Source organism: Corapipo altera, unplaced genomic scaffold (genome assembly GCF_003945725.1).
Source record: "Corapipo altera isolate COAL_440 unplaced genomic scaffold, ASM394572v1 54, whole genome shotgun sequence".
NCBI classification, from domain to species: Eukaryota; Metazoa; Chordata; class Aves; order Passeriformes; family Pipridae; genus Corapipo; species Corapipo altera.
In genome coordinates this window covers 3,931,202-3,958,931 of record NW_020884902.1, presented here as the reverse complement: position 1 = coordinate 3,958,931, position 27,730 = coordinate 3,931,202, and the positions used below count along the sequence as shown (strand labels likewise).

Genomic DNA, 27,730 nt, shown 5'->3' with positions numbered 1-27,730 from the left:
TCATAATTAGATTTACTAATTTCTTATATTTTTTTTTAATCCCACCCCTGCACAAAGCAACAAAATAACTGTGCATGGAAACTGATTTTTGTAAGGAATAGCAAATCTTCTGCTGATTTAATTTTACTGGAAAAATATAAAACCTGATGCATTTCACCTGCTAGGCAAGTACTAAGAAGTTATTTGTTGCATTACTCTTCAGTTGATAGTAGCATCTAGCTATCAGTTGAAGACTGTTTTTTCGTTCCTCATCTACTTTTTCAGCCTTCCACACAAAGGGAGGTTATAAAACACCTGCAAATCCAAGAGACAAATGGGTGAAGACCCTTATCCCGCAGTGTGCATGTTCTCAAGTATATCTGAAACCCAAGCATTACTGGGTGTGCTTAGTGTCAATGGCACTTTTAGCTCCTAGGGATGTTGATAATTGGTCAGTTATTTTCAATTACCAATACCATTGAGCCCACATGTAGCCTGACTTCACTCCTGATGAACTGGAATGCATCATTCTGCAATTTTTTTGAGAATTGAATCAGGGAACTCATGAATCAAGAAGGGCTTTAAGCTTGTGACACTATAACTTGATTCTAATGGCATCCATCCAGCTGGATAAACATCCAGCCAATACAGATGGATCAATTGTAACAAGCCTTCTGTATGCTGAGTTACGCTGTGTTACACCCTGGCAGTCTTGTTCCAAATACCAGGCTACAGGCAACATCCTTTGCCAAAATATGAATCATAAAAGAAGCTTTTATCACCAGATTAAATCCAGTGCATTGTTCATGCATGTTTACTATGCAATTATAGTTGTATGACCGTACATAAATGAAAACTATGATCTGTGTTCCCATGATGTCGTGGTTTCTCTGTTCTGGGAGGTGTCGGCCTTAACTGTGCAGTGTTGCAGTCCTAACTCTGTAAAGGTTTTTAAATTGCTGTGTTTCTTCCTTCTGAATTTCCAACTGCACATAGCTTCCAGCCAAAGCCCTCCTAGAGTTGCTGGTGTTAGAACATTTAAACACAGTATACAATAGGTGCAGTCCTGTGGCTGCTATTATACATTAACCACAGTAGCTCATGTAAATGAATCCAGGCACTTGTTTAATAGTCTTTTAGCTTCCTTGAATTTATAGCATTATTCAAAGATTATGCAATCAAAAATACATATTAAATGTAAAAGCAGCAGATGAAATTTAGAATACTGCATGGTTAAAACAGAAATATGTCACAGGAAAAGTAGAGACTAAAATACTATTGTTAATTCTTCTTACTAATTTACAACAGCATTTCTGTAGTTTTGCTTCTATGACTTCAGTTATATCCCCAAAATAAAGTAACAATTTTATTTGTAAGCACCTGCATCTACGTTTCCATGTTCCTGAAGTTTTGCTGCACCCTAACTTTACTGCTGGAGATGGATGTAGTGGCTCACAGACTTTAGACAAGATATAGTGTGTTCAGGCAGCATTAGCTCTTTCCTGCGCCATAGTGAATGAGAAGACACACAGGGGTAGCTGTAATAAGCTATCAGATATGCTCTTCTGTTAGTTGACACTTGGTAAGACATGCTCATGGTAAGAATGAGGGAGAGAGAGAGAAACCAACTTTTGAAAATGGGAACAGTGTGGCCCAGCACTTGGGATTCCTGGTGAGAAAGCCTGAATGACAGGATCCATGTGATAGACAGCTACAGGATAAAGCAGCTTAGGAAACATGAAACATTGAAATAGTCCAGTTGGGGTACCATGATTAGTGAAGCCATGTACCAAAGTGTACAAAACAGTGCACAAAGCATTTCTAATTTCTCAGCCAGAATTTAGGTACACTTTTGATTCAAGCTGTAACTGTCTTCTCTCCTGGCAACGTGCTCATAAGCAAAGAAAGGCAGAACATTTATGTGTAGGCAAAAATGTTATGTGTAGGATGGTCTAGTACAACAAGTACTTGACTCTTCCTATAGCTTTTGGATGACAAAATTTAGTCAAAACATATATCGTTCTGAGCGTGGCTTGCAAGGGAATAAACTCTGTACCAAGAATTCATATACACAACTATTGAGGTGACAGCAGATGGCATTCTAAGGTACCAAGGGCAGAGAAACATTACAATCTGTTAGGAGCTACAGACTCATACCTGGGGGGAACAGCAGGTGTTGTATATGCACTGACTGATCAAGCCATCTGATTAGAGTCGTACCAGTGAGATGGGTTCAAGTGAGTGGTCCAATTTGCAGTGAAACTGTCAATTACAGTGTCAAGATTAAACTAGTAATTTAATATCCTTGCAGCAGCATTGGTCAGGCACAAAGCTACTGATAACACTATAAACTTACAATGTAGAAAAATGGGAATTTGATAGATTTAACGTGGCAGATAAATCAAGATGTAGAGTGACTTCCAAATGTGGCAGTATCTCATGTGTGAATAAGCTGTGTTATACAGCTGTATTTAGGGAATACAAATCAAAATGTTCATGTAAAAGTTTGTCATGTGTATTTGAAAAATAATATTTTAGCTATATGTCCTACTACAGTGATTTGTTTTTTTCAAATGTACATTTAATAGAGCTGGTTCAAAAAGATGATTGTGTTCCCATGAGCATCTGAATGTTCCATGTTGTTATGACTCAGAGTAAATGGTGAAAATGTCTTTCAGAGATGATGCAAATCTCAGAGATATATCAGATATTGCAAATCCCAGAGTTGCTTACTCTATAGCATCCTCCAATTTGGTATGAGAGTAGGCAAAAAGGTTTCATTAATTTGAAAGTGGGTAGTGCTGTATTATTGCTTATTACAATTAATGGATGATATACACTTATCTTGTTTCACACATCCATATGAAGTACATTGAAATGATGGTAAAGAAACTTAGAAAACAAGACAATGTAATAGGATTACCACACTTAGTGAAGGCATACAGAATCATAGAATGGTTTGGGTTGGGAGGGACTTTAAGGTCATCCAGTTTCAATCCCCTGCCAGGGGCAGGGACACCTTCCATTAGAATGGGTTGCTCAAAGCCCTATCCCACCCCATCCAATCTGGTCATGAAACTGATACGTAGAAAACATAATGGTTTATGTGAAATGTTTAATAAATTTCTGCATTATAAAAATTAAACATAAAATCACAAAATAATTACTTTGGCTTTTTTTTTCTTTTTTTTTTTTTTAATTAAAAACAATGTTGAGGTGAACATACTTCTACTTTAGTGGAGCTGTGTTTTCTTAAAACAAAGTGGCTTTCCCTATTATTTTTTTCAATGCTACTCTACACTCACTAGAAATCCTGTTATTTGTCAGGAGTTTTTGCTTCTCCCAGCTCATGGTTTGACCCAATTGTGTATTATGTAGATGTAGAAGAGCTTCTCTATTTTTCTCACTAGGTGCATCTAGAAAACTCCCTGGCTTTTACCTTGCAGCTCAGACAATGTGACCGCAGAATACTCACGTAATTACCCCATACCATCAGCTTTGTCTTGTCTCGACTGGATGATGTAGACCTCTACTAAACCAAAAGGTCTTCAGCCCCCCATGGTCTGGGCCATGGAAAGAAAGATTAAAGGCTTGCTGAGGTCTTCTCTGAAACGGTACAATAAGTATCTCTTACTGGGGTTTTTTTGCGTTGAGGTTTTTTTGCTGTCAGGTAAACTCATCAGCTTTGCAAGGTTAAAGAGAAAAGCTCCCCCTTAAAAAGTGGACAGCAAGGAAAACCTTGTTTCAGTTAAGTGAAAATTTGACTGAAACAAGTAAGGATGTATGGAACTGTCTGACTGCATGGGATATGCAAACAATTTGTCAGTGATGGAAGATGGAAGAAAAGAGCAAAGAAGAAACTGTTCCTTTTTGATACTCATTATTATCTCACTGTGGGTGAACAGCACATCCAACAATTTCTTTGAAAAGAAACTGGTAGGTGACACACTTTCTTGGTAAATTGCAACTAGTATTTTTTTTTTTTAATTTGAGATTTTTAAATTGATGAAAACAGCCATACAAATATTGAAAACAATCTTTGGGAAAGAGAACACTTTGTCTGTTCTATAACACACTGTCATTTCTTTCTCCTAGAATAGCTCTTACCTAGCAAACAGCAAACTCCCAGAAGATCACATTCCTTATACAAGTAATAGAGTTTTAACATTTTTCATGGCTGTGGCATAATGATTAGTACTGGAAATAACAGAGCAGAAGTGAGAAGGAGATCTAGCAACGCACAGAGAAGTGTATGGACGTAGTCAAGTCTGTTTGGGCAAGAAGAAGCAAGTTATCTATGCCAGAATAAAACAACCTTGAGAAAACATTATGTAAACCCATTTAATTCAGCAAGCAGGAACAAGGAACTATCAGAGCACAGTCCTTCTGCATTTGACAGACCTGACAATTATGAGAAAGGACAGCACACAAAAACTCCCCTTAGTAAAAATTCACTGCACCCAATACTGACATAACAGAAATAGGAAGTGGCTTTCTACATCTTTCCCTTAGCTCAGACTACTCTTGGGCTGACCTTTCTGATTGAGTTCAGCACACCACAGACTGACCTACTTCAGAGCAAGTGGGTCATGTTACAACTTTAAATCAGGAGGCTTAAAACCCACTCTTCTCTGCGAGCATGTTTGAGTCAGAAACACTTGCTTCTTGTTATCCTTAGGATGGTACATTGGCTCAAGAAAAGATTGGTAGAACAGGAAGAACTCATGGTTCTCAAAAGGAAGCTCTTCATTGTAACTGCATTGATTTTGCTTCACATTGTCTGACATAGTTGTCTCCAGCACTGTAGATAAGGGTATATTGCAGTCTTTCAAAGGCTCTTGAATATAGACTGATCAGGTTTACAGTATCTTAACTTTCTGCCACTCCTGGAAGCAGCTGACGTAAGCAAAAATGCACAGGGAGCAACTGATATATAAGTTATCTTTCCAGGCTGATATGACCAATGTTTTTCATCTCTGTACATAAAAGCTGATTATTTCATCCTGGATGTATGTCTCAGCACCTAATTTTTCTTTCCAGTTTAGATATCTTTTAACTCCCTGCATTGTGCATTCTTTAAAGTTGGCCTTTCATGACTCAGATATTTGTGTGCAGTCTTGATATAGTAAAATAATATTAGGGCAACAGTTTTGCATCTAAGTTTTCCATCTAAAAGCATACACTACTTGCTCATTTCCATGAACTTGAAAAAGAGTTGTATTTCTGCTTAACAATCAAGGTTTAATGGTATGGACATCTTCTCAGTCTGCTGTATCATCAGAATTCCTCCTTGACTAGGCTTCAAACAGTAAGTCCTGCTCTTCAGTTTTACCTTTTCTGCCTAAAGCCTCCTCAGGTAATCCAACCTGTGCTACAGCTCTGGTTCTGATTTGTCATAAAGACACACCGTTAGTCACTATAAATGTATTTTGCGTCCAGGCCTGCCCTGGGTAGCACTCTGGGAAAAGCTTTGTCTCAGCACAGTGTTAGCCCTTCCTCCCCCACCCAGGTGGTCAGCAATTTGTTCTAGTTACTGCACAGGAATGGAGCAAACAAGGCCATTATGTCAGTGCCTCTTTGGGTCACCCTGCACAGCAGGCACAGAGCTTAGAGTGATTGGCTTCTGTCGTGACTCCGCTGCTCCGTAATCTCCTGCTTACAGAAGCAAGGAAAGGAGGTGAAAGCTGAGGCCTGATTTGACTTATTATCTTTGAGTGCCATTATTGCATCTTAATCCCAGGTGATGACAAACTGTGAGGTGTCCATGTTCAGATGGAGATTTACTTCAAGAAAGTGAGACGAGAAAGTGCTGAATCAACAGGTACTGACATCATGGACCTTTGAAGTCTTTCCACTACCCTCTCCCCTGTTTTGACTGGAGCTGCATTTCCTTTTGTGTCTCATGAATAACCAAAAAAAAAAAAAAGCTTGTTGGTATAAGATATTGAAAACCTTGAAAAAATGATTGCTCAAGAACAGCACAATTGATTCAATGATGCAAACTCAAACTTGGAGTACAGAATTGAAGAGACGTTTAATATGTGAGTTATAGTGGAACTGCAGACACTCCTCATTTATGTTCCAGAAATGTATTAAACCTTTAAATTTGACCAAAAAAAATTAAATGTAGCACTTCTGGTAGGTGTCAAGTAATGCTGAAAGTACCAGAAAGGCTACATGAATCTGTGTTTACCATGAACAAACTAAGTTAACATAGGAAGCAGTGTCCATGCCATGTTCATTTTCACATCATTTAAGTTAAAACGATTTATATTCTGAAGTTATAATCTGTGTGGATACATATCATGGTAAACAAATACAAAAAACTGTTAAGAAACTGGAGACCTTCAAGACTTGGGGTTGTTTAAAGAGTTATTTTTGAATAAGCTCGGTCCAAGTAAGTTAATTCAGTTGGAAAGTTGTTTGGATTATTTTCAATAAAAATATTCCTTATCTCCCTCAAGACTTTCCACATACAAACAAGATAAAAGACTTAAACAAACAAATAGGAATGAAAAGCTCGGAGTCCACTTTGTCCCCCCGTTGTGTCCTGAAGTCAGTCTGGAATTGGCCATTGTATTTTACTTCCTGGCTTTCAAAAACCAAAGGACTGTCTTCAAAGTGAAGCTGTAGGGAGCCATAAGGGTGGTTTTGGAAAAGTCACGTATTTTTAAAACTGAGTGGGACTGTCTTCTATTGATCCATTGTCAACAATGCAGGCTGTGAGACTGGTTAAATGACAGTATGTTTACTGCTTCCCCCTATTGATGCTCTACCATGATTTCAGCATAGAGCTTGACTCAAATTTTTAGCTCTACCATTATCTTTTAATGATTCTATGTTGGTTATCTCTTTTAAATTACATTTTTTGTTCTGTCTTTGATGAAATGCTTGTCCAGAGAAGGGTGATGGAGCTGGGGAAGCATCTGTAGCACAAGTGTGATGAGGAGCAGCTGAGGGAGCTGGGGGGGTTTAGTCTGGAGAGAAAAGGAGGCTCAGGGGAAACCTAACCCCTCTCCACAGTTACCTGAAAGGAGGTTGTAGCCAGATGGGGGTCGGTCTCTTCTCCCAAGTAACAAGTGACAGGGCAAGGAAATGGCCTTAAGTTGTGCCAGGGGAAGTTTACATTGGATATTAAGAAAAATTTCTTCACGGAAAGTGTGGTGAGGCGTTGGAACAGACAGCCCAGGGAATTGGTGGAACTGCCATCCCTGGAAGTGTTCAAAAGGTGTGTGGATGTGGCACTTGGGACGTGGCTCAGTGGTGAACACGGTGCAGTGAGTTCATGGCTGGACTCAGTGCTTGTAAGGCCTTTTCCAGCCTTAACGATTCTAAACCATATTCTCACACTTGTGCTCCAGCCTTGAGTCTATCTTTGAAGAAATTAAGCTGATTTTTTTGTTTATCATTAGTAGTAGCCTTTGTCTGCTTTCCTTAGCTATGTCTTGACTATTTGCTTTTCCAATAGCTTTCACTTATTTGCTGCGCCGTCACTCCTGGCTCTTTAGCCGTCCGCACTTTACATATATATATATATATATATATATATATCTATATATATATATCTATCTGTATTTTTAGTGCACTCTGCATCTCTCTTTCCAGCAGCACAAACGCGCAGCCACCAGCCCGGTGGGCCCTCGAAGGGCGGGCCTTGTGGGCTGCACAGACGAACAGGCCGGGCCCCGCCCCCGTGCCGGGGCCGCGCATGCGCGGCGTGGCCGTTACCATGGCAGCGGGGGACGGGCGGGCCGGGCCGGCGGACGATGGGGCTGCGGCGGCTTCTGCTGCGCTACTTCCCGCCGGGTGCGGAGCTGCCGGGCCCGGCCGCGGCTGTGCCGCCTCGCCGGGGCTGGGCCCGCGCCTGGGGAGGTCGTTGGGTGTCGTGCGTGAGGCCGGGGCGGCGCGGGGTGTGCGGGTTCCTCCCCCTGCCGGGGCCGGGCGCGGGCGGGTCGCGCCCCGCAGCCGGAGGGCGTTGAGGTGCGGGAGTTGTGGCGCGGTGAGGGGCTGCGGCTCTTCGCGGCTGGAGTTAATGATTTACTGCAAAATCACGGCGCTCTTATTAGCATCTGTGGTGGTTTGAAACTCCCAAGAATCTAATTTTTAAGTTCAAGCCTCCCCTCCCGCAGTTTGCCCCTGTGAGAGGGTTTAGTGATGGTATGGACTTGATATCTTTTTCACCTCATGTGGAGAGTTTTCAGACAAAACACAACCATTCGTTATTGGGGGAAGGGGAAAATATTTACAAAGGTTTATTTACACCCACATATATATTTACATTAAATTAAATTTCTCCTTTTCTTCAATAAAAGTACAAGAAGAAAAGTCTTTCTGTGACTTCTCAGGCCACAGTTCCTTCATTTCAGTTTTTTTTTGTGGCACTGGTTAGTGTCCTTCAGTGAGGAGCTTAAAAAGTCAACAGTGATGACGGTAGCTGGCACAAAAAAATGCATACGTGTTGTTATTAAAGGGCCTGTTTAGCAAAAAATCTGCCACTCTCTACAACTCCCTGAAAGGAGGTTGTAGGCAGGTGGGGGTCAGTCCCTTCTCCCAGACAACTAGTGACAGGATGACACAGTCCTAAGCCATGCCAGAGGAGGTTTAGCTTGGACATTAGGAGGAATTTCCTCAGAGAAAGGGTGATTAGGCATTAGAATGGGCTGCTCAGGGAGGTAGTGGAGTCACTGTCCCTGGATGTGTTTAAGGAAAGACTGGACATGGTCTGGTTGACCATGGCACTGGTGCTCGTTCACAGGTCCATAGTTTGTTTGTTCATAGTGGTGTTGGGCCATGGGTTGGACTCAACGATCTCAGAGGTCTTTTCCAACCTAGTCGATTCTGTGATTCTTACTTCTTTAGTTTATGAATTTCCTGAGCAGAATCACACTTTGAAAAGTGGTACTGCCACTGTCCTCATCATTTATACTCAACTTGGGCAGGGGACTCAATGAAGTTTCAGAAGGGAAACACGATGGATATGGCCAGCTCAGGAAGTGAACTGGAATAAGAGATCTTTCTTTCAAATGAAATACTTTTCTTACAAACTTCCTAAAATGCAGAGTGACACATAAATTCTTCTAAATTGTCCTTTCCCACAGAAAACCAAAGAGCAGTAGAGCCCTATAATCATCTCTTTCTAAACAGGAATACTTCAGCTCAGTGAAGGTTGCAGAGGTGCCAGAGTGACCCTAGAAATGGAAAGTGCATTGTTATTTTTCATACATTACTGCACACAGGCCTTTGCAAAAGCTGGAATAAATATAACAGTTTTTGTAAAACATGTTTTCCAGGCTTCTTGGGACACCAAACTACAGCAAGTATCTTCAGGACAGCTTCCTTAAAAATACACCTGATGAAATGATGCAAAAAGTTGTTGGAAAAAAGGTTCATTTCCAGAATAGAAAATGGCTCATAAATGATATTGTTTAAGTATCTTTTATCATATAAGCACATCAGAGTTGTTCATCACTCTGCTTACTCTCAGCAAGAACAGCTAACCTCCCTCCAGTTCCAAAACTGCGAATATGTCTCCTGAAGTCAGTGGAGCAGTAAAAGTGTTGCTGTCCACAGCACATTATGAAATTCCAGAAGTCTAATTATGACCTATTTATCACTTTTTTTTTAAAGGAATTATTCTGGAATATGTAGAAGGTGGGGAGTCAAAGACCAGACCTATAGATCTTCTTGATCTTAAACCCGAGTAAGTATGATATTATTTCAGATAACAGTACTCTCTACTGTTTTATAGTGTGTTCATATACCACTCTATTTGACTGTTTTAAACATAATTGAGGTCAGCTATTACATAGAGCCTACATGCTCTACTCAGCCAGCTCTTATAGGAAGAGCTTTAGAAAGATAACAAAAAATGCCACCATTAAATAAAGTGCCAAAATCCGTGGAGTTTATTAGGCAGAAAGGCATGAAGTAATATGATTGTTTTAATATCAACAGTGACATGGAAGAGTCCTTGCATGTAAGCCAAAGCCAGTAGACAATGTAGGCTGCACATGCAAGATGAAAAATCCCAATTTAAAAATTACTAATTTTTGTCTACCTGGAACTGTCCAGAGTAGTACTGTGGATAAAACCTAAGGAGTCACTTTGTGAAAGAAATACATTGTCTGTTGAACAGGAGTATAAACACTGAGAGGATACTAATTTATGGAGATGTTAGAGTCCTCCATTTAGAGGACTGATACAGAAAATCCCCTTTAGGCTGCAATAATTTACATAAAATCAGAAATGCTTGGCTTTCTTGCTAGGACTAGTTTTAAGAGCACGTTGGTGGTTTGACTGCTTGGTATTGTCAGCTCTTAGTTTCTCATTCTGCTGGTGGTCAGGAATCAGCAGTTTATCTGATGATATGAAGAGATGATCCAATTCCACAGGCTAGCTGTGAACCGCTTTCTGGGGCTCCATGGGCATCAATAGAGTGTGGACCACATCATGGTAGTTATCATAACTAAGAGTTACAGAAACAGGCATAGATTTGTGAAGCCACAGGCAGAGATAATTTTAACACTTTCTATGTATAATTTATTTTGTTACTATTTCATGGGCAATTAATTTGGAATTTATTCTAAAAGTGACAGATTGGGACACACGTCTCCCATGTCGGACCCTCTATGGAAATCCTTTGAAAAAGTTAATTTCTTGCCAAGCTACAATTTTTAGAAATTAAATTTTTCTGTACAACTTTAGTAAGAGAGGGAAGGAAGCATAAAAACCAAGAAAGATTTGTCCATATTTCTTTAAGGCATTACAGAATGAGATAAGCACATAACATTTAATTGCTTACTTCAGTTTCTTTGCAAGTAAATAATATTCTTGGGTTTATATTCATAATTATTGCCAGAGGATAAGATCTGGTGGGTTTGTGCTTAGTTTTTTGGGAGGGATTTGTTTTAATTCTTTTCTTATAATTAGCACAGATGTCACAGCCTTAGTAGAAGAAATTCAAAAAGGAGAACCTCTCATCACAGCTGCCTGTGTGGAACATGTCATACTTTTAGTACGAAGATTGCAGCAGAAGCTGGGGGAAAAAGAGAATCACAAATTCTCTCTTTTTAAGGTCAGAGGCATGTTTAAAACAACTTGGAACATTTTGGGGGGGTTAAGTTGTGGTGCTGTGAGTATGTTTTTCCTGCTGCATATTGTGCTGGAGAGCAAAATTTGGACTTTATGTCTATTTTCTTGACTGTTTTCAATCCCCTCTGCACTGTTCAGAGCAACAGAGTCTGGCCTGGTTTTATATGCTGGGAATTCCCCCAGAAGGCTGAGAGGTATAACTGTTCCCAGACTGTTTACACAGGGTTATACACGGGAGTGTGTTTTGAATTGAGAGAAATAAATCTTTTATTTATCAAGTAAAAATTTATGGACCAGCAAGACCCCTAATTTGTTTAAACAAAACCTGTAAATAGACCCCAAGTAAAATAGCTGTTGGGAAAGGAACAGAGTGTTTTCGTACCCTTCTCTACTTGTTCTTCATTTTGTAAAAATTATGGGGTTTGTGCTATTATTTTGTGAAAGTTATGAGGGTTTTATGCAGTTTTTATTACTAATTCCTGGTTTTCATTACTTTCTGTCATTACTATTTTGTTTGAATATTGATAATTTGATCTTCAGCTTACAGACAGCACTTCAAAAATTATTTCAAACAAGTAAGCTTTTCAAGAGAGCTGACTGAATGCTTGGAGAGACCTTTCAGAGCTTCAAATCCAGGATCCAGTCTGTCCCCTCACAGTACACAATTTCTTCCTAATATCTAACCTAAATTGCATGTTCCAATCTGAAATAATTAAATGTTGTATTTTTATTGTGTCAGCAGATGGCAGTGTGTAGCTGTTAACAATTGCTGTTCAGTGCTATCTTGTGTATTGTTACTTCAAACTGAGAGAGAAAAGGGAACTAAAAAAACCCTTACATGTTCCTAGATATAACTTGGGTTCTTTTGGCCACCGGTACACATCTGGTTGAATTCTGCAAAGATATGTGTATTTAACCTTGAAAACAGAGCTGTGTAATAGGGCATCTTAACTTAAAAAAGTTTCTGTTCTCTTTTAAGGGATGCTCTCAACTGAGATAATGCCTTGCTTTTCAAAAGCTTTTAAAATTGTTTGTTCATCATAGACATTGATAAATTCTCATATTTGAGTGTAAATAATGTATTTGTTCATTGTTGGGTATAATGCTGTATTTGAGCTTCTGTATTTGGAAATAATAGAGGCAGGCAAATCCAATCAGTGCTGGCCTATTTCCTTCACTGGAGTAGTTAGAAGTGTGTGAAAAGAACTTCTGTGGTGTTTCAGTTTCATTTAAGGCTTGTAAGTGAAACATAAGTATCAGGTGCTCCTGAAATGGATGGGAGTGAGTTTTTTTTTCTTTTCTACCCAGAAAGTGTTCCATCTATTTGCACAGTTTGGAAATGAATGTTTTCTCCCTGTTGCACTGGAGCATAATCTGAAACAAGTGTCTAAACTCGTCTTTTTGTTATTTCCAGTAATTGTGGTGATGGTGGTATGTTAGGTACCCCACAGAGAAACCAGCTTTTGTAACAACTCTCAGGTTTTAAACTATTCCATGGCATGGGATGCTGTAGTGATTTACACATTTTTATTTTAGGTTCTGCTGTAGCAGATTTTGCAGAACTGAGGTATATTTTTTTAATATTGTCATTACTGCATCATTTGCACAAGCAATTCTCCCTGACTCAGAGTTATGTGGATGAAGCAATTGCAGCACTGGGCATTGAAAGAACAGAATTAGTCCCATGATCTGAAATTAAATATAAACCTATCTTGTTTTCCTCCCTTTTTTTCATAATTTTTGAATATCTTTGTTCAGAGCTGCCTGCATGAAGTCCTAAAAATGTCATGGATCAAATTTCCCTAAATTTCCCTAATTATCCATCCTCATGTGCGGATACTTGTATATTGTGACTGTTTTTAAAAATCAAAATATTTTTGGCATTTCCACATCTTGATTGGTCATTCCCACTGCTGTAGCTGAAAGTACAACTAATGTTACTTTCTCTAGAGAACAGAAATTGTTGTTTCTGTGACATAAAATATATTTTCTATTTCTCTTTCAGTCCTTCACTTGACCATTTTTATTTCCATTTTGATCAGTCCTTTCTCTTCTGAGTAGAAGATCAATGAGCCTCTTTCATTTTCCTTTTGGAGACAGGCAGCTTGGAAAACTTGAGATAAGGACAATAAGTTGAAGCTCTGGTAATATGTCAGTGATTAAATGGCATTGCTCATAAATCAGTTCTTCATTCTTATGCTACAGAAAAGACCTAGTGAGCCACTGAGGTATTTGTAACATCCTTTTACTTCCCTGTCAGCAATTGCTGTGATTTCTCAATTTATGGTTTTATTATACTTTAGTCTTGAGCAGAGGGCAGGGAATTGTTCAAATGCAAACTGTGTTGTGCAGTAGCCAGTTTATTCGAACACCAGCCTGACTGTATTTTTTTTTTGGTCTATTGGCAGTCTCTGAAACTATTTTCACCTATGTTTAATACACCTCAATATGTATTTTTATGGCTATAGGATCATGAAACATATATACACTCTATTTAAAGGACCTTGTAAACAATTTTAGAAAACAGTGACCTCCATAACCTACACAGTACAGGTAGACATTAATCTTGAAATGCTCTCTCTGAATTTTGTCTTGCCAAGTATCTTTGTTATGGTTTTTCATGCCTTATCAGAATCTCATAGGATATAGATGGAGTTTATATCTATTCTTTCTGGTTTTTATAGCAAAATCACATGCTAGCTAGAAGTAGCTCATATCCTGAAAGACTCAAATACTCAGTTGGATTTCTTGATTCACTTTATAAGACTTAATATTAGTCGGGATTTCGTTCATCAGTGGTCCCAGCAGGCATGGTCTCCTCACTCATTTGTTTTGCCCTTTCAGCTCTGATCTAGGGTTACTTTGCTGGACTCAGAGAAGATGAATTAAAATCAAGCATGGGGAAAAAGGCAGTTAATGTAAATAAAATATAAATTTGAAATAATTTTAAATAAATAGTGTATAATATCTTCACTGATAACCTGATAACACATGGAGAATTTTTTAGTTAGGAATTAATGTATAACAGCTGTAACCGGTAGTCTGACAGGATGAGGAGAAAAAATTAACCTATCAAATATTTTGAGCAATTTTTTTGTTTTATTTGCATCGAATGTTTTTCCTCTCCCTGCCCCACTTCTGTTTCAGGTGCTTAGAACCCATATATTGCCACTGACTAATGTAGCATTCAACAAATCTGGTTCCCGGTAAGTTGTTTTCAAAGTCAAAATACCTAATCACTAATTGAAGTTTTGTATTTGTAAATTAAATGGGAAGGGAACTTCAGTGCTCTTATCTTGCTACAAAAAGAATTCAGCTGTGCTGCTTATAAACAGCTTCGGGCACAACTGGGGATTATATTTTGGGCCTCTGTGGGAGAAATAATGGGAGATGCAAAAAAGTAGCAGGAGAGATTCAATTTGTGCAATTTTTTTCTTCCAAAGTGATAGTTTGTTGATAATTACCATGTTACAGACAGAAACACCTTTATGACAATAAACTGCATATTGCTAGAAGCTAAGTGAGTCTTTGACATAAACTCAATTGGGACTTTCACTATAGTGGAAGTGTAACTTTCATGTTAATTGATTTCCCTGTGGACATGTGTCTTAGCATTTTTTCCTTCATGTCTTGAAAGCAACAGCTTGCTTTCTAGGTGAAATACATTTAAGATTAGAAGAAAGGTGTTTTTAGGAATAATATGTTTTAAAGAAAAGAAAAAGAACCTCTATGGTCATTAATCTGTATTTTTGAAAGGAAGAGATTTAGGGTCTGAGACAGTGCTAATTGAAATCTGTGGAAATAACTCATTTGACTGTGCATCAGGACCAGTTAGCTATTTACTGTATTCAGAATTTAATTTCTCTTTGCTTTAGCTTTATCACTGGAAGCTATGACAGAACCTGCAAACTATGGGATACAGCATCAGGAGAAGAGCTGCATACACTGGAGGGACACAAAAACGTTGTCTATGCAATAGCTTTCAATAATCCCTATGGGTAAATATATTTCCTCTGAGATACCTCATAGTTGCTAATTGTGTTATTTTGAACTCTAATATAAAATAGACTATTTCAAACTGAACGTGTTCAACTTCTGAATTTGTAGAGTTCAACTATAGCTAATCACTGCAGGAAGATACTGTTTTATTTGTACATTCAAACATGTGTTCTGCTATAATTTTTTAAATAAAATTTAGAAATTCTAACCGCAGATTTAATTATGTATTCAGTCTTGAAATATATATATATATATAAGTCAGTTTAATATATTGAAGCACAGATTTATTTCAGTAATACCTACAGGATCAGATTGTGTTCTGAATGTTAATCAGAACACTTAATTTTTTGTGATGTGAGATATAAGTACTTATGACAACCAGTGTTGCTTCAGTTAAGGAGAAAGAAAAGTTCTATCACAACAGAACTGGATTTCTCCATTTGGTATTACACATTCATTATTAGTTAGGATGTGATTTAGAAGTTCACAGCTGTTGAGTAATTTTTATAAAATCCACAGGGGGCCGCTGTGTGAATGTCAAAGATGAATCTGTGCACCTTTGTTTTCTCCAGTAACTTTGCCCTAGGCTGGGATTGCCACCTGTTAGGTGAAGGCAATTACATGTTAGCTACTTAAGTTTCATTGTCATTTGCTTCCTAAGAAAGCTATCATGTGTGAGAAAACCATTTTGTTTCTCTGCAAAGATAAATTAATTCCTATTTTTCTATTGGATCATGTTACTTCTTTTGCTGTCAGATGTCCTATTTATCAGTTAAGCAATCCACAGTTAACATCAGGAAATAAATGTTAAAGACTTGTTCTTACACTATTTGAGGCTTCATCTCCTTCTTCGATATGAAAAGGAAAACCTAGAACCTGCTTTGTCAATGTTTTATATTCTGATGTTATTCTTCACTTAAAAAAAAAACAGTTAATGAAAATCTTTTGTATACTTTGTTGAAACTAATAACAAAAATCTGTGTAAAGATCAATAATTAGACTATAAAAGTGGAGAAACAAGATACACAACAGAGAATCTGATCAGAACCAGGAACTACTTTTACATTAAAATTTCATTTAAAAAAGAATTTTTTTTCCTGCTAATCTTTAGGTGTTGATTCAGTGTTCCTTGCTACATTTTCTGGATACCTCAGCTCAGTCTTGCTCTAACTGCAGTTGGTCACACCACTTCCACTGACTTTGGTGAGAGTGGAGTTCAACCTCTGAAATTTGGGTAAACTGCTTATAAAAGGAATCTGTAATGGTTGATAAACAGATGTTATCTGATGAAATGGCATAACTCTTTAATGCACCTGGAAGTGCAGCAGATAACATCATCCCTAAAGTAGTGTAGCCATCAGTTATGAACACTCTTGTGCTCACAGATAAGCACAGTGACTCTCTCAAAAACTAATTGTGTCTGCTGATTTTTTCCCTTAATGTAACTTGTGTCTGTGACATCCTGCTCCAGGATCTTGTAGTGTGGCAGTGCGTGCAAGCTTCCATGGCTGGGTATGTTTCTGTGAGTTCTGCTGTCTTTGGAGTCAGAGGTTTTTTCTAACTAGAAATGATAGGATTTTTTTCCATTTAGTGACAAGATTGCCACTGGATCTTTTGATAAAACCTGCAAACTGTGGAGCACGGAAACAGGAAAATGTTATCATACTTTCAGAGGACACAGTGCAGAAATAGTGAGTAGTGCTGGATATTTCTTATTCCTTTGTTTCCTCACACCATCATTGGTGACTGTGGGTTCCAACTCCTCATGACCTCCCATTGAAAAGCACAGCTATTCTGCTCCCCCTATTCACAGATTCAGATATTGCTAACATTTCTGCACTGCAAGAGAAGGTAATCTGACAGTTCTTAAGAGAGAGAATGAATCATCATATACATATAAAAATATAAATATTTTTATTTTTACTTTGTTCCAATTTCCCCCGAATGCTAAATGTTAAAACATTGAAAAATATCATAGCATTTGGATTTTTCAGTTTATTGAACATATTTATTGCTTGATTATGTATCACATTTTTTTCTGGCTATCTTGCATTGCCTCTCACATTTGCAGAACTAAATACATAAGAACATCATTGCTTGTCTTCTTGTCTTTCACATGGAGATCTGAACTCCATGTACAGAACCAAGTGAAGTCATAAAGGATGAATTTCTGAAATTTAAACAGTGTTAATTGGGAATATGTGGGATGCTGAAATGTCAAAAATCTATGAAATTAAAACAGTTTAAGCTCAATAATTCTTGGTTTCCTTTCCAATGCACTAAGACCCCTATCAACAACAGCAATAGCTGTATAATCACTATTCAATAAAATATTGCTGGACATTGTTTCTGGGAAAAAAAAAAAGAATTTAATGTAGATTGTGAGGCCTTAACTAGTGCAAGAAAATGGTGTTTTACCATGGTGGAAGGTGAGGTTTGTTTCAGTGTGCTTTTGATTCTCTAGATAGTGTGAAACAGTTATCCCTTACAATGGAGAACATGTTTGCTTATTGAGAAAGGCTGCAGTGATTTTGCTTCCCCAGATCAGTTAGGTCAATGTTTAAAGGCCTCTCAATTTTTTCTGGCTTCTATAGAGGTTAGATTAGACCCAGAGTGTTATGAGTTGTGTCAGCAAGTAATTAGTAGAAGATAATGGCCAGCAGAAAATGATGTGTTTCTCTGAATGAGGCCTGTTTCTGAAAGGCTATTATTGCAGCTGATACATCGCTGGCAAGGGCATGTCTATAGTTATTCAGTATTCAAAAACTGAGCTACTGTTTTCCTTTTTTCATGGCACCTCCTATTCTTTATTTGCAGAACAATCATATTGAATAATTACAGAGAATGGGAGGATGACTACATGATTATTTAATGTGAAAAATGAATTAAGCAAGTTGTTGAGCTTTTGTTCTTGCTTTTTCAAAAATAAATATGATGTTGTGGGGACGCCCTTGGCAAATGGCATAGATAATAACACCTGAGAGGATAAGAGTGTGAGTGTACAGAGTGTGTTTGTGGGTACACAAAACTGTTTGGAGGGTCTTTGCCCCAAACTAACCAAGTTAAAGAGGAAGCCTACCAAATGATAGTGTTAGGGAGGACTGTCAGTAGGATTGAACTGTAACTGGAGAATCTCAAAGAGAATTTTGAGATAAAGAAGTTGAATTTTGAAATAAAAAGAAAGAAGTAGAAGAAGATAAAAGAATCAAGACAAATTATAATGGGGTGGGGGAGACATTGGTCTGGAACCAATTATTGTCAGTTGTTAAAACCTACTCTGGTGCTTCCATAAGTCACCCTGAGCATCCCAATCTCTGCATAGACCACAGGGAGAATAGCTTGTTTTTTGGAGACACCATTAGGAGTCTGCATCCAGCTAGTGGATTGTCAGTATGAGGTTCAACGAGAAGGCCCTGTTACCACCCTGTAATATGTACATATATGAATTTGGATGCCTTCTTTCTGGAATGTGGATCAGGAGATAGTGGGAAGTGGCATGAATTCAGCTAAAGCTGGAGCACTTGTGTCCCTTGGGGCAGGTGTGTGGGTACTTGGGGAACACATACTCCTAGGAAAGGATGTGCTTGCAACCCGCATATGGTGTGAGAGAGGATGAGTGTGCGTGCAAAAGTGTGTGTGTGATTAAAACATCTTTGGAGTTAGAGAAGGAGGTTTAAAAATTTCCAACTGTTTATTAAGACTGCATAAGCTTATCTATTTCATTATAGATACTGATACTGAAGACATAGTTCTCTGCCAGTTAATTATGTACTGTTAATGAATTAGCAAACTCCTTCAGTCCTGGTTTTCATTAAAACTTTGTGAATTAAATAGTTTTTCCTTGTGACAAAAATGAAACAGGCTCAGAAATCAATATAGGAAAACTTCCAGTAAGTCTTTAGTGTATTGCTGTTGCAAAGCAGCCAAGTAGTCCACTTGATTTGGGTAGTCATGGAGAGTTATGTGATAGGGACTTGTTACCCCTCTAGTGAGCTGCTGGAAGAACTCTGTAATTTTTCTGTATACTATAAAATACTGTCAGACTTTTTTAAAACTATTAATCTTGACCCCTTGTTTTTGGCAAAATATATATAAATGGACTCCCACTTTTTCTATCCAATGTTTTTTGCTACAGGTATGTTTATCTTTTAATCTTCAAAGCACATTGGTGGCAACTGGAAGTATGGATACCACTGCCAAGTTATGGGACATAGAGAAAGGAGAAGAAGTAGCAACTTTAAGAGTATGTTTGCCATATGTTTTTAAAGGTGTTCCTTGCTTTCTTAGTTTTCCAACTGAGGTGAATAACATTACAGCAGTTTCAAAACTCGCTTAGTTTCTTTTACCACGTGGTCCCACAGTGACTGCAGTTACAAAACAGAGTAAGAAAACTTGAATGGAATGAGACAGCTCTGGTATTTTATAAAAAGCCCTATTTATCAAAAGACAGATTTTCTAATTTCAGTGATGTTCTTGCTGTAGATTAGAATGCCCTCCTTAAAACGTGTTGCTATCCTGTAAATTGTGATCTCCTCTGTATGGATCTTCCTGTGAACATCAGCAGAGGACAGGTATCCAGTTACCTCTAGATTGTCATCTCTCTTTGCTCTCATGGCTTGCTGGGATTCCACAGCCTCTGCTGTTTCAATGCGTTTCTCTTGTGTAAATCCTAAATAATATAGTGAGTAAGCTTCCTGCTAAAGTGGTGTGCCTGCTTTTTTGCAGTTGTTGGGATATTGGCTATTCCAAGTTGGGTAGGTATTTCTGTCAAAATTGTGATATACTGGACCAGACAGTAAATAAAACATTGATGGGTTATAGAAAGATTACATTGATGGGTTATAGAAGGATTATGCTACTGAAAAAATCCTACATATTAAACTATATTAATGGTAAAGTCATAATTTGTATTCTTTTTTAAAAATCCTCTCAGGGGCACTCAGCAGAAATTATTGCACTCTCTTTCAACACCACTGGAGATAAGATTATCAGTGGCTCCTTTGACCATACAGTAGCAGTATGGGATGTTGGCACTGGCAGGTACTAAAGCACTGATAAATATAGTTTTGTTTTGCATGCTTCCAGGACAAATGAAACAGGCAGTGTTGAGCTACAAATTACAGACCGCATATTTCATTTAGAGTATATGTTCCTTCATCTTGTCATTTGTTACTTCTTTGTGCTTCTGAAAAGGAATGCTGCTCTTGAAATGCTTTAGTATGTGTTTTTGGTTTTAAATTTCCATCTTATGAGCATTAAGGAGGCAGAAGGAATGAACAGATCCTGCGCTTGTTCCTCATGAATTCTCCAAACGGGAAAATATTTTATGCACATGGAAACTCATGGTTTGGAAGGTCTTGAGAATTTCTAGATGGAACAGACTGTTTAAGTAAAAAGAAAGTATATTTTATGTCATAGAAAATTCGTCTGGTTACATTATCTTAAAAAACTATAGATGTTGCAGTCAGAACGATTATGAGCAAATCATACTTTGCTGTATAGAGGTTCAGGTAGAGTTGCAAAAATCTTCTATGTGAGGTTGTGTGTGCGTGTTTTTCACCATATGAAATATATCAGAAACACTGCTTTCCAAATCTGAGCTTGAACTTGGAGTTTCTTCTGATTTTGCTGGCTGACTCCGATAAGCACATGTGTTCCTCAGTTTTATTCTGGGTGAGTATCCCATTTTGTCCTGAGGGAACTTGATGTAGGGACAAGAAATCTGAACAAGATTCAATATTTTCTTCAGAAAAAGGTTAAAGTAAAAAGACAAAAACAAGGAGGAAGGGGGAACCTGCTTTTTAAATACAGGTCTATATTTAATCAGTAATTTCTCCCTGGCAGATACAGTTGGCTATTGTTCAGTTGAAGGTGTCTGCAAAGCTTCATTTGGCAAATCAACAGCTTGTACCAGGGATCAGGGTGCTGAGACATAAACAGTTTCTTATTTGTAGTTACGGTCAAATACAAGAGCATCTATATACTAAATTTCACTGGAAACTGAAAAGTAAAGAAGTATTATCATGGCTGAAGCTGGTTTTTTTTTTAATAAGTAAATTGAATTTTTTTAGGGCACGTTACAAGTGTCTTTTTGTGTTCTTTCTAATTGTGTATCTCTTAGATAGTGGTTTCTGTGAGATGTTGCACACCTTGCTTTTTATTCTGTTTATTGATTGGATCCTTATATTGAAGCTTGAAGCCCATCCTGACTTCTTTAAAACTGGAAATTAAACCTTTTAAATTTTAATTTAAAACTTTTTTCTTTATTAGGTATTTTGGGCATTAGGTATTACAATAACAGTAGTTAAATAGCAGAGCAAGTAATTTGTTTATAAAAGTAAGACGTTTCCCTCTCTTGTTATCTGCTTGTTGATTTTTGGTTTTACTGTAAGAAGCTCTACATGAATAGAAGTGTGGGCCTCACAGTGTTAGAAAGTAAAATCTATAAAATAATCTGAGTATAATCAAGTTTTTGTTATCATAAACAAATAGAAAATTCAGTTGCTCAGGAGATTTGCTTTGCTGTTTTTTAGCATATATATTAATTTATCTACCCTTATATATCTTACACAATGAATAAAAACATTTCAGTCACTTAAACTAATTTAGTTGTTTTCCTAGTCATTAGTTCATCCATTATTTAAAGCGTGTTTCTATTAATGATACAGTGATATTAGCACTGAGATAATAACCCAATTTACTAATCCTTTAATACGTATATATATCAATCTTTTTTAGGCTTCCTTGCCTTATAGGCCATTAATTCTTAGGAAGCAATAGCAGCTAATTGTAACCTCTCTGTTCTGATAAAGCTGAAGAATTTAATGTAGCCAGTCTTGTGCAGCAAGAAGTTTAGGATTAATGAGGATTAGAAATCGTATTTCAGTTTGGCCGTCATTTGCCTGTTATTTGGGAACATGCTCATATTAAGCACCTGATTAAGTTCTATTTGATCTTCAGTGGATTTTATAAAAGGTTTAGATTACACAGAGTTAAAAGATGTACTGTTTACAGTTCATTGAAGTAGGATAATGGGATAGTAATGTGGAAAAACTTGCTGTATATGTTGAAGAATACAAGGAATTTGTCTCTGATACCAGAAAGTCATTGCATTTTATTGGAAATACATTCACTAAAATAGTTTTGAGAGAGAAGGGAGGACTTTTCCATTTCATTCCTTACTGCCTCTTTTTATCAAAGATAGAAAATAGAGTTGATGTAATGGAAGAATCCTAAATGAACTGTACCACTCCATTTAATTGCTTTAATGGATAAAATGGTGAAGACGTACACCTTAACTATAGCATTTTATAAACTTACTGATAATTTCTATGTATATATCAAAATACACACTATAAATGTAAATTACCTTTTTTTTCTGTAGGAGGTTACATACTTTAATAGGTCACCGAGGAGAGATTAGCAGTGCCCAGTTCAACTGGGGCTGTTCTCTCATTGTCACTGGATCAATGGACAAAACATGCATGGTAAGAATGTTGAGTATATACTGAATGCAGCTACATGACATATAAAAATATGTATATATTTTAAATAAAAGAGCATTATTTTAAACTAGTACATGTAATTAAAAATTTATAACTAAATGTATGTCTATTCATTTCAGTGAAGTCCAGTTAAGTCTTGTTTAATCAATACACTGAAATAAAAAAATATATAGGATTTTATTAAACTAACTAACCAGTGACTCTTTATTGATTTATATCCAGTTTTTATGTTAATACATGTCAGATATCAGAAAGGGCCTCTATGTACTGCTTTATCAAACAATTAGGTATCTATCAAGTAAATTAGTCAAAGTAAGCAAAAAAATTACCCCTATTTATCTGTGCAGCTGTGGAATGCTGTGACTGGGACACATCTGGCAACTCTGGCAGGTCACAGGGATGAGGTCCTGGATGTGTGCTTTGATTACACTGGCCAGCGCATTGCAACTGCCTCTGCCGATGGTGAGTGCAGTGACTGAGCTGCTGCAAGAATTCACCTGTGGCATTGGTTTTGCTCTGAGTGTAGCTTGATGGAAGAGGAGTATTTGATTCAGAACTATAGGTCAAGCAATATTCGTTGTATTTTAGAAAGTTTGGCATTAAACTTAAGCAGTTTTCTCCAGTGAAAATGTTCTTATTTTTACTTTAATCAGCTCAGTGTGTCTTTCCCCTTTAACTTCAAACTTGGAAGGAAATATTTCACTTGTGGCTAGAAATATGTTTTAAATATGTAGGTAAATAGCTTTTGAGGGGGTTGATTTTTATGACTCAAATTTAGGCTTAAATGAAAATAGTTGGAATTTTACTGGTGGATTTACTACCAGGCTTTCCAAATGCACGGGAAGAGAATACTCGATACAGAGGTAGTGAAAGAAGCAACTTTGGTTTGCTATTGGTATGCAGAAGTTTTACATGCTCATTATTTTTTTAGGAATTGCAATAAATAGTTTTTTGTATTTACCTGCTCAGTTATTTATATTACAGTGCATAATGACAATACCATATTATTTTTACATATATAAGGGCTTTGATTTGCACTTCCAGAAACAGGATACCAGAGTGAATGGGGGGCATTATTTTGGATATGTTTTGCTGTAGTTGTTATATTCAGACAAAAGACAATGTAAAAAGTTTCCTGAAATTTAATCAATAGCTTATTAAGTGTAATGAATAGCTTATTTAATAAAATGAGTATCTGAAATATAATGAAATCTTTCTAGATACAGTGTACGTGCTTTCTAAAATTACAGACTTCAGTAGTCTGGACATTTGTATTTGCATTTTAGAAGTTTTCCAGGAGAATCCATTTCTGGTCAGGAAAGGAAGTCAGGCTTTTCCAAACAGATTACAGATCCTTTTTAATAGACTTTACCCTTGGAGGAAGCTCTATGAAGATTGCCTTCTATTTCTTTTGAAATGAAGCCTGAGGATGAGTTCCTTCTGACCTCACTGAAAAGTTCTTATTGAAATGTATGCTTAAGCATAACAGTCACATATGGCTCCCCATCTACTGCAACAGGATCAGCAAGAGTCTATGATGCACAAACACAAAAGTGCATTGCAAAGCTAGAAGGTCATGGAAGTGAAATTTCCAAGGTAAGCTGTCTGTGGTTTGCACCTTTTTTTATTTTACTATGTGTGACATCCAATCCACCAGTTACTCCATGACACAGAAATACTGTTAAAGCATGTGGGGATATAGTAATTATTATTTAAAATTGAGAGGTCTGGCTAAGAAGTTATCTTTACTAAAAGAACATTCCTTTTGGCTAAAAGCTATCAGTCAGTGACTGTTTACCAATTCCCCACTTCTGAGCTAAGACAGCCCTGGGGTTGCTACACCTAGAGGCTCCAAGAGCCACCTCTGTACGTTGTCATGTTATTTACTATTTTATTTCTTAGAATTTTGGCAGCTACTTAAGAAGTCCATCCCTCCTAGGGACAGATATCTGACTTTTTTAACATTGAAATGACTTGTTTTCCTTAGCTTTTTCCTTTTGCTGAAACAGTTTACAGGTTGGGTCACCCCAATCACTTGGCAGGGAATGGGGGAGCAGAGAGGGAGATGCTGTCCAAGTGTTCTCTCAATATGATCAGAGTTAATAGAGCTTCTGTCTGACCTGTCCTAAATTGTATCTGTGTTATTACACCCTTGAAGTCCCAGATTCTCTGACAGAATAAGCACCATGTTTTTACTCTCTTGTTGACATCTTAAGGCTATTGTCTCTGAGGCTCTTACCATCACCCTTCTTCCTTACATCTACCAGATATATTCCTGCTTACTCTTTTTCATTTCTCTGCACACTTGATTTATGGAATGGCAAAAAATATTTCTGTGGATAAATACATGGAGAGTCTTATTTTCAAAAGTACTTAAGGGACTTGGAAGTATAAAGCCTTTTTCAGAAATCACTTGGTCATGAGGAGTGTGCTCACATGCTTTGCTGGAAATCTTATCTGGCTCAATTTTGAACACCAAAGTTCTGTTCCAAATACATTTAGTTGCTTCCAACATTGTACATATTTTTTGAACTTTGTTATTTATTACTTGCAACTTTTTGTTATTCTTTCAAATTGATAGTTCTCACTTGCTTCGAAGCTAGAAATCTAAGTCTGTGCTGCTTTCTTTGGATGTATTTTGAAATTGAAACATTAGTATTTTGAAACTAGGATGGTTCTTAGTGAACGGAACCCACCTTCTTTCATTTTATTGTTTTGTCTATTATAATCACTCTGCTGAGAGAATATTCAGTTCAGAAAGGCTGGTATTTCCTCATTTACTATACTCACTGCAGTATTTCACTCTCAGATCCACTGAGTACAGTTGGGATATCTGCTAACGTGTGAGTGGGTTAAAGACAGCTTCCATCATAGTCCTTAGTGGCGACAGGATTGCTTTGCTGAAAGTGAGAATCTGCTCATCTGGGAGCATGTTGAAAAGTCCATGTGTTTCTGCAGATATTCTGGGTAGCTGTGACCACTTGGGAAGGTTATTACTTGGAAATTGGATTTCTAGGGAACAGATATTTTGCCCTCAGTTATTAAGCAATTTTGCACTATATAATAAGCTGGTATTGTCTGGTTAGTGCTAGAAAAATATATCTGATTATCTGGAAATGCATGCAGTTTTGGCAATGAATGTTTAACAAATATGAAGACATACTAGAAAATTAATTGCTTTCAGTGCAAATTCTGATACTATAGAGGTGTATGTTATTTAATGTAGAACTCTATAAAATATGTATAAATTTTACATTGGAATAATGCTAACATTTAAATAAAGTCGTTACAGTTGTGGATCAGTTGTCACTTTGGGGCTTGGTATTCTGAAGTTTTGATCCTATGGTAAGGTCATTGTTTATAGACCTTTGTAAATCCACGGTTTTCAGCCAGAGAAGTTTGCCAATGTCGCTCTAGTGGAATACTATCCTGAATTGTAGCTGAAAAGCTGAATGCAACAGTTTTTCATTTCTATTTTCATCTTTTAATCACTAGATACACTTCCTTCTCTAGGCATACTGACTTGCTAAGTAACAAATCTCATTTCTGTATTTTTAAAGGTATGTTTCAACCCTAAAGGCAACTTTATACTGACAGCCAGTTCTGACAAAACAGCTCGACTCTGGGATGCTGCTACTGGGCACTGCCTTCAGATATTAGAGGGTCATACTGATGAGATATTCTCCTGTGCTTTCAACTATGAAGGGGATACAATTATTACAGGTAACTAATATATTCAATTTTTTAATTTCTTTTTGAGACACATTTGAAATCTTGTTATGGGAAAAAAAATAGTTTGAAAACTTTCCTAGGGCCATGAGCCAAATGCAGATACCAGTAGTGACTTACAATATAGTCAAGAAAATCTAGAAACTCACTTTAGAACTGAGGTTTAAGTGAAAATGGCCATGAACAAATTTGTGTAAAGGCATGGGCATACCCTCCCATCTCTCCTATGGCCTATACTAGCACCAGAGCAGGGACTATGCCATTTTCTCACAGTGCATTGCTGTGAAGGAGGTGTGGATAAACAAAAGGCAAAGGTTTATAAATGGGAGCACACCTTTTGTGTATTTGGCACTGAACTCTGGTCAGGTGTTCTTCATTTTAGGAAAAAGTCATGGGAGCAGGAAAAGACATGAACAGTCAGGTTGCTTCAGTCATTTGACTGAACAAACAAAATATGGGATGCAGGATGACCTCAGCTGAAAATATTGCTCTAGACCTTGCTGCCTGTTGCCAGTCATGGACAGGAAAATATTTATGTGGTTCCTTAGCATTCTGGGTACATTGTTGATGTAGGTGATAACAAAAATGGATAGACTGTGTGATACAGATAAATGATTCCTTCACAATGTGTGTCTGTTACTAGGGAGCAAGGATAACTCCTGTTGCATATGGCACTGACTGAAGAGAAGGAACAATACAGTTCGATACCTGACTCCTCTGTAGTTCCAGAGACAATAAACTCAGCCTTGGAGATCTGTTTTCTTTTACTCTCTTTGTTCACCTTCTGCTGAAGTAGAACAGTTACCAAGATTTGATAGGTTTGACTTAGAAGTCTGTTAGATATGGAATTGTGGAATCACAGAAGTTGGAAGGGACTGCTGGAGATCTTCTAGTACAACACCCCTGCCCTACTCAGCACCCTGTCAACCAAGCAGGCTGCCCAGGACTGACATGGTGTTGAAATCTCCAAGGATGGAGACTCCACAGTTTCTCTAGACAACAGTGGAATAATTTCTTGTATTTCAGTTTGTGCATGTTGCCTCTTCACTGAGCACCAGAAGAGTCTGGTCTGTTATCTCAGTCACCTGAGAGAAATCATGATTAGTGTGAATGAATGCAGTAGGATGGCTCCATTTCTTTAGGTGTCATTTTTAACTTGTAAACTTTTTAATAAAAAAGAAATACAGCATTATCATACTCACAGGTGCGAAAGGAGTGTTGGTATACACTTGCTTGGAATACTTTTGTATTATTTTTTTGTGTGTGTGTAATAAAATACTGAGTTAAAACATGAGTTTGCTACTTGCAATACAATGTCCCATTAATATTTCTGGAGAAAACCAGCAACCATTTGGGAGCTGCATTGCTCTCAACTTACTGCATGCATGCTGTAGTTAAACTCCCCACTCATACTTGCCCACACCTTT

General features: G+C 37.5%; 1 protein-coding gene across 3 annotated transcripts; it reads left to right on the top strand.

The window, feature by feature from the left end:
- Positions 1-7,714: 7,714 nt before the first annotated feature.
- Positions 7,715-27,504, top strand: DAW1 (dynein assembly factor with WD repeats 1). 3 transcript variants are annotated; one of them, XM_027650656.1, is made up of 13 exons: positions 7,715-7,785; positions 9,607-9,679; positions 10,909-11,053; positions 14,218-14,276; positions 14,946-15,068; positions 16,661-16,760; positions 19,205-19,312; positions 20,003-20,109; positions 22,454-22,556; positions 22,922-23,036; positions 24,094-24,170; positions 26,135-26,297; positions 26,947-27,504. In XM_027650656.1, the coding sequence occupies exons 1-13, from the start codon at positions 7,746-7,748 to the stop codon at positions 26,979-26,981; spliced, it is 1,248 nt and encodes a 415-aa protein (XP_027506457.1). In that variant the 5' UTR covers positions 7,715-7,745; the 3' UTR covers positions 26,982-27,504. The 3 variants fall into 3 exon arrangements, with proteins under 3 accessions (XP_027506457.1, XP_027506460.1, XP_027506458.1); XM_027650657.1 differs by lacking the exon at positions 7,715-7,785 and adding an exon at positions 8,423-9,180; XM_027650659.1 differs by lacking the exons at positions 24,094-24,170; positions 26,135-26,297; positions 26,947-27,504 and adding an exon at positions 23,861-24,086.
- Positions 27,505-27,730: the final 226 nt, after the last annotated feature.

Bases quoted from the DNA above. Each gene is read 5' to 3' on its own strand.
- DAW1 (XM_027650656.1), top strand. From the start codon at position 7,746: ATGGGGCTGCGGCGGCTTCTGCTGCGCTACTTCCCGCCGG. The intron at 16,761-19,204 runs GTGAGTAGTGCT...TTTTTGCTACAG, and splicing joins GAGGACACAGTGCAGAAATA to GTATGTTTATCTTTTAATCT. The intron at 23,037-24,093 runs GTGAGTGCAGTG...CTACTGCAACAG, and splicing joins TGCAACTGCCTCTGCCGATG to GATCAGCAAGAGTCTATGAT.